This window comes from Mastigoproctus giganteus, chromosome 11 (genome assembly GCF_048544385.1).
Source record: "Mastigoproctus giganteus isolate SK-2022 chromosome 11, ASM4854438v1, whole genome shotgun sequence".
NCBI lineage: Eukaryota > Metazoa > Arthropoda > Arachnida > Uropygi > Thelyphonidae > Mastigoproctus > Mastigoproctus giganteus.
In genome coordinates, this window is record NC_143585.1 from 36845026 (window position 1) to 36852830 (window position 7805).

General features: G+C 32.7%; 1 protein-coding gene across 2 annotated transcripts in view; it reads left to right on the forward strand.

The window, feature by feature from the left end:
* The window catches only part of LOC150077911 (regulator of G protein signaling loco-like), a 56935-nt gene extending 49826 nt beyond the window's left edge, over positions 1–7109 (forward strand). For both annotated transcript variants that reach the window (XM_090384826.1, XM_090384825.1), the window contains exons 8-12: positions 1581–1778; positions 1995–2088; positions 2557–2696; positions 4698–4926; positions 6461–7109. In XM_090384826.1, the coding sequence (XP_090240952.1) occupies positions 1581–1778; positions 1995–2088; positions 2557–2696; positions 4698–4926; positions 6461–6588 (789 nt within the window). In that variant the 3' untranslated portion in view covers positions 6589–7109. The remainder of the gene's footprint in view (positions 1–1580; positions 1779–1994; positions 2089–2556; positions 2697–4697; positions 4927–6460) is intronic.
* Positions 7110–7805: the final 696 nt, after the last annotated feature.

Genomic DNA, 7805 nt, shown 5'->3' on the forward strand with positions numbered 1-7805 from the left:
TCGTTGTTGTTATTTGGTTTTTAGGAGCATTAGCAACTAAGGCCATATTGCTCCGGGAATATGCGGTGGTCATTCCCTGACCTTTCCGCATCCTCTGTATTTGGTGATGACGGGCTCGAACCCCGGTCTAATCAAGAAGCGTGTGCTACGCACTGCTGCTCCTTCCCACCTGGCTACGGAGGTGCCGCTCTAATTCGGACAAAAGGTAACCCTACTAGATATTGAACAAAGCTTTCTAATTTTTTTTTGGACGGTGAAAGTAAATAGAGTATTTTTGAAAAGTGTCATCAAACCTTGGGAGCGTGTTCTACTGAGAAGATGGAAAAAAAAAATAAAAAAGCAAGTTCATAGGGAGTGATTTAAAAAAAAAAGCAAGTTCAGACAAGTTCATAGTCTGTAATTTTTGCTACTGAGTACGTCTTACTTATTGAAAAGAAAAAGTCATAACTCGGAAAGGAAACATTTCTGGACCTAATCCCTTCCGAGTTATGACTTCTTTTTCTATGACTTTTATGACTTTTTTTTTTTTTTTTTTTTTTTTTTGATGAGCCCCTTCAAAAACACCCTGTACAGGGTTATCGAAAAAGGTGTCCGTGATTTCCCCTTTAATTATCATCGGAAATATTTGATCGATTGCTGTAATCGTAGCAGCAAACAGTGTGGTAACTCACTAAGTTTTATTTAACGCCTGTACAATGATCTTGGCTGCGCCGTGAGTGTGTGCAGTTACTCAATCTCATTTAACGTGGCACTAGCAAATTCAGTACGTCTGGGACAGTCTTCGGGTTTGATTTCGTGTTTGAGTTGAATCTTGTATGTACGCAGTCTCTGTCGTTTATGAAGCACATTCTGAATGGTGATCTTTGGAATGCGAAGCTCCAGGCAGCGACGATCGATGGATTTCTTCGGACTACGTAAGCGGGACTGTCTCAAGCGCTCCACATTCTCCTCAGACGTTGGTGGTCGGCCTGGAGATTTCTTAATGCTTGGAAGTTTCCTTGAGTGTAGACACTCAAGGAAACGTCCGAGGTGGTCGGCCTGGAGATTTCTTAATGCCTAGAAGTTTCCTTGAGTGTAGACATTAAGAAATCTCCAGGACGACCACCAACGTCTGAGGAGAATGTGGAGCGCTTGAGACAGTCTCGCTTACGTAGTCCGAAGAAATCCATCGATCGTCGCAGCCTGGAGCTTCGCATTCCAAAGATCACCATTCAGAATGTGCTTCATAAATGACTGAGACTGCATGCATACAAGGTTCAACTCAAACACGAAATCAAACCTGAAGACCGTCCCAGACGTACTGAATTTGCTAGTGCCATGTTAAATGAAACTGAGTGGCTGCGCACACTCATGGCGCAGCCAAAGTCATTGTTGAGGTTTCAAATAAAACTTAGTGAGTTACCACACTGTTTGCTGCTACGATCACAGAAATCGATCAAATATTTCCGAATATAATTAAAAGGGAATTCACGGACACCTTTTCCGATGACCCTATATTTATACTTTTTTTTTTCGATAGCACTTTTATCATTTATTAACTTATATTCACTGTTATGTTTTTATTACTTTACTTCTTGTAGTGTATCGATCACAAAACTGTAATTTCGTTATCGACATGTAAGGAGTTTCACGTTGAGCAAAAGATCCTCTTCAGAATCGAACTTCCTATTAAGAAGATCATAGCAGTGAAATCTAAACCAGGACGAACTTGGAAAGAAGTGGTAGAGCCAGTGATGGAAAAATATGGGTACACATTTGATGATGTCGTCTTTAATATGGTAAGATATCGGCAGTAATTTAATATTTAATTTCCAAGAAAACTGTGTATTTTAGACATTTTTTCTCTGTTCGTCCAACAGAAAATGAATTACGTTCGCAGTTCACAAAAATGTTCTGCAGCTTGTTAGATAAAAAAAAAAAAAAAAAAAAAAACCTTCAATTAAAATGCAAATTAAAGTAATAAGAGGAAAATTTCATTAGTTCGTATTTTCCAGGTGGGCACTCACCAAAGCATTCATAATGAAGTCCTTGTCGATGTAGCAGATGGCCAGAAAGTCACCGCCTGCACAAACAGTGTCATTAGTCACGGTAAGGCGACGTTTTTCCTCTAAATAACTGCCCTTCTTTTCTTTTTACCGCAACAAAGAAATTGGATAACTTTTTTTTCCCCTTACGAACGCAAGTGCTCATTAATATTCACATTGGCATACACTTTACGGGCTATAATTGGTTCTAAAAAGAATGACTGATTGTGGTTTAATATCTCCCATGTAAATTTACTCTCTTAGGATTTTTAGAAAGCTGATTGGTTTTCTTGGAAACCACCCCCCCCTCTTCAAAGAGTAGCCTTTCTTGAAAACTTCTTTTCTTTTCTTACCATTTCTTGAGAAATGACTGCTTAAAATTCAAATATAATACTGTATTCAGAGAATCGATTTACTATTAGACGTAGTTGGTAAAGCAATTTTTTTTATTTTCTATTTAAAACTTTTTTTAAAAATTTTATTTTATATTTACTATTATTCGTATTTAATTATGTATATATTTCTTTCATAGAATCTGTTGAAATCAGGCATCCCAGAAGAGACCGCCATGATGTAACCACACAGATATTCCATAATATAACACTTGGAAGGTCATCTGTACAGTTTGATGACCTTGGAATACTGGATGTAGAGCAAATATTTAATGAAGAGGTGAGCACAATAGAATACTACAGAAATGCTAACAGCTGAAATTGGACCTTTTTTTTTATCATGTTTTTTCATGTAGTTCTTTCCGTTATAATGTAGGCTTTATGAAAGAACAGTTGTTCAGTCGTCACAGCAGCCTATGTCAGTACCAAACAAGATGGCGCATGTACATGGTTCTAGTTCATCAGAAGAATTCATTATTGTCACTCTTTTGTAAGGGAGGGCTTGAAATTAATCCGAGGTTTCGAGCACAGTATGGGTAAATCGTGCCTGTCACGGTTCTTAGCTTTTATAAGATGCAGTCATTCAAGGAGGATGGCGAAAGAGTGGAGAATGAAGAACATTAAAAACTTCCAGGGACTGGTCTCAGCAAAGATGGTGGTGCTAAAGTTGTTATTCATACCGATTTCGTTAAAAGAGGTAGAATACAATTAATGCTGGATACTGCTATGATTTCCTACAAAAAAAAAAAAAAAACTCTCTGAAACTAGGAAAAAGCGACATGGTCTTCTGTCCAGGAGTGTTTGTTTTCTTTACAACGATAGAGGTAAAGAAACTGCGAATACGATGGCCGAACTCGGGTAACTATTCCTTCCCACTCTCCTTTCAGATTCGATTGGTCATCTTGTGACTTCCATCTGTTTGAACTGCTGAAAGGAGGCAAGAAATTCAAGACGAATGATAAGATGAAAAATGGAATCCTAAAGTGGTGTCGAAAGGAGTAGGAAGATTTCAAAACTGGAATATTAAAATTACCAGAGCGCTGGAAACCGAATTCTGAAAGACGGAAAGCACTTCGAAAAGTGACTGTAATTTTAACTGGAAAAAAAGAAAAATATATATAAGGAACGCATATGAGTGATCATATGCGTTTAACATTAAAAATTTGAAACTACAATTGTATTGGTCACTGCGAAACCGAGATTTCAGGCAATGAAATTAAGGAAAAACTGAATTTACAATTAATTTTAAAAATATGAGTACGATTGTTATCAAAACCAATTATTATAAAAAGCTATCGAACGTTTCACAACCCAGTTCATAATATCACTCGGTATATTACATTGCTGTGCGATTATCCTTTCATCTAACAGCTCTAAGCACCAGAAGAATTACTACTAGCATCACCTTCGTTTCCAAAGTATTCACAGACAAAGCAACTGACATCCTAAGCAAAATCACCATCCTTCTCCTAGACAAGTAAGGAATCTCATGCTGTTTCACCTTGACTCTGCCAACAAGAAGTTCAGTCCGCTAAACAGAATCACCAATCAGCAAATTTTTTGACAGTTCTCAAACTTTGATAAACTCTATCAAGTACTTCATCTCTCTCTGGGGCTATGAAATTAATATCTCATGGGATTATTTTTATGTTTATTTATTTATTTATTATTAAAGGCATTTTTAAAATTTTTACATTTAAATATTTTTTAAATTAAAAAAAATTAAATTTATTTTTATTATCTGGCACTCATATCAACGATCTCATTGTCTTTAAGAATCCATGCAAAAAAAAAGGATAATATTTCTTTCTTTAAAAGATGATTGTAGTACTATCTTTTCCTTTAACCCGTTTTTTAAATAACCAGGATTTAAATTGCGTAGGTAATAGAATGGTCTTAATTTTCTCGGAAGAACAAACTTTCCTTTGCAACGAGTTGTCCCGGTATTGCACTACTTTCTAGAATATAGCCTCTCCTAAAGGTTAGTAATTGTCCATTTGTCAAAAAAAAAAAAAAAAAAAAAAATGAGACTGCTACTACGGTGCTTCTCTAAAACTGCTCAACCACCACCACAGGTCCTCAAATTTCGACCAATTTTTTTATTGTTTATTATTTTGAGTTAGTAATTTTTAAAGTTGAGAAAGGACTTTATAACCACATATTAGAATAACAGGGATTTCTTCTGGAATAATTAGCTCATGTCTTCCGTTGATAATAATCTAGTTTTGTTATTAGTATTGTAGCTTGTAAATAGTGTTTAATTTTTTTGCAATTCCAACAGCTGGAAAAAAGAATATCTTCGATGAGTATAGATGACAAGTCTTGTTTTCTGGGATTGGTCAGGAGAAACTCCTTAAACCTTCACAAAGAGGCAAAAAATAAAGGAAGATCAATGTACAGTAATCGTGCTTCTATTCATGAAGGTATGGGCATAAGAATACAGTTACCAGAAAAATTAATTCACCAGCATCACTCCCCAAGGAAACCGATGAGTTTTAGAGATTCAACGGGTAAGGAAAATGGCTTGCTTTCATCATTCGATCTTGTATACAAATATATATTGTAATATTAAAAGCACTTAGATGATAAGATTTTCTGTTTTCAGATTTTAAATTTTTTGTTATAACTGGACTTCTTGAGTCCTTCTTGGGACTTATTTATATTTAGGTATTTTCTTTTCCATTCTTTCTAAAAAGAAAGGTTTGTCGATCATTTCAAATTTCATTAAAATCGGACAGAGAAATCCAGAATTTTTTTTTAATACATATTACATAGGCTATCCACATATCGTATATTGTAGCTAAAGCAATGGGCATTTTTTTTTTGTTTTTTTTGCTGTGCGCTGATTGGATGAATGAATTGGCAATATGGTAGATGCCCAGAAAAATAAATATTCTCGGTTCGTGCATATAAAGTGCTTTTTTGATGACGTTGTTTTTTGTTATCAGTTTACTAAATATATAAATCATGAATTATTATTACTATTTGTTGATTACAGTATGCGCAATAGAAACGTGAAATAAGTGTTATATTTATTGTTATTAAAATCCAAGAGGAAATAAAAATTCGTGACTCGAAAACATACTTTTATATATTATTAGTTAAAAAATTAGTAATTAACTGCCAACAAATTAATTTATTATTTACTTTTCACATCTGTTAATCATAGGAAATCGAAAAATAATAAATTAATTTAAGAAATAAAAATCAAACGCACTTAAAATTTAAAGCACTATGTACGCTACCAAACTTGTTTTTATTTTATTTTATTTTATTTTATTATTGTTTTTTTACTGTTAATACAGTAATTATTCTGGCATTTTGATAGTCTGAATTTGCAGCGTGGAAAGTTCCGAAAAATAGGGAACTACTGTAGAACCTTAGTAAATTGGAGTAAAGGGAGGGGAGATGCTAGAATTATAAAATATAACCATAAATCTAAGCTGAATTCAGAAATTGTCCGAATTAGTGAAGTTTTACTGTAGTTTCAGTTCAGTGCTCAAGATACGAACTATATCTAGCTCAGCTAAAAAAAAGAAAAAAACAAAAAGGAAATTACCTTATTAAGTGAATTTGATTTTCATTTTGTAAAGCTGATTATTTTAGCATTTAATAAACTGCTTGGACATAGCGGTAGCACGAGAGGTACCGTGTTCATATATCCATGAATTTGACTCTAGATTCATTCAGTTCATATGAAATCTTTCTTCCAAGTTTTGGTTAATTAACAAAAAAAACAATAATTTTACTAGTAAATATTAATCAATGTAAATCCTAAATAAAAGCATTTACTGTTCGTTTCGAACTTCAAATTTCATGCTAATTTATTAAATAATGGCTGCTAATCTGCTTCAGTTTCAATTTTTTTTTTTTTTTTTTGGTATGCAATACTGTTACATTTGTACATAATTTTTAATACCAATGAATTATTTTCAGTTTGTTAACAACTCCAAAATCAAACATTTCATATACAGTATTACGAATTGTGTACGATATATTTGAATGTGTAATTAATAGTTTTTTTTTTTTTTTTTTTTTTTTCAGACTTGTCTGAGGTATGGAATCGAGCTCAGAGCCGCATCGATGACCAAAGAGGAACGGAAATTAACTGCGAATTGCCAGAATTTCTAAAAGTAATGAGCTCTCAGACTACAGAAAAAGTGATGTGTTAACAGACTGAAATATATGTGCCTGTGTGTGCATCGTAAAAGAATAATAATAATAATAACAGAAACATTTATCTGTTGCCTAAAATAATCAACTAAAACTTACTTCAAGAAGTAGTTGTAAATAAATGAAAAAAAAAAAATAATAATAAAAACACTGACTTCGAAATAAATACAAACAACGCATACGATAACATTACAGCATATTTTTTGTTGCAAAAGACCAAGGCGACCCCCAGTGACAAAATCACTTGATAGCTTGATAACTAATTCTCTTTTAATATTTAAATAATATTAATAATATTTAAATAAGTGCGTACAATACAACAAATAAAGATAAATTAATATCAGTTTGTACAATTTTATAGAAATACAAATATCGCCAGATTATTTACTTAAATTGAAACTTCTTGATAATAGGATTTATATTTAAAAGCAATAAACGATTAATTTAAAAAAATGATTTGTGGCTACAACTGCTGAAAATTCAAATATTGAATGAACATTGGAAGCTATTCATTTACTGAAGTGCTAGTAATAATTCAAAATTTGAACCTTTTAATGAGTATAATGCTTATCTGTAAACTATCTAGTATATATTATTTATTATAGTTTAATTATTATTAATTAAATCTTTATTAAATTCATTGTTGCTATTTAATAAGATAAAATTAATTCAGAAACTCACTGAAATGAGTAGCAAGAGTAATATTTTCATAAAATGTTAAGCTGAGAAGAATGATTGTGCTTCTCACACTGAAAGAAATACACTGATAAATAGGTTATTATTACTGTTAAAAGAATGTAAAGTATGTTTTTCCAGTGACCAGTTTGTGTTACATAATCATAATGTACAGAAACAGTAGATTTAAGAGAAATAAAAAAAATAAATTACCCAGAAAGTGTTGGTGTTCCTGCATTCAACAAATAACACTGAATAACCATGAAATGTTTTTCAATATAAATACGGTGCATTTTGAGGATTTTTGACATTGATTTCGAATGTGCAATCTGTGTTTTTTTGACAGAACTCTTAATTCACAAGATATTTCATATTATAATTTTCACGTAGTCTGGTTTTAGTATATCTGTTCATCTTATAGTTAGACTACTGATTGAGAAGTTCTGAAGTAAAGAATTTTCTAGAGCTTGCTGCAGTGATCAGTTTGTATTCTACGCCACCTGTCCCGCATATCAGATGGATATATATATATAAAGCAAAT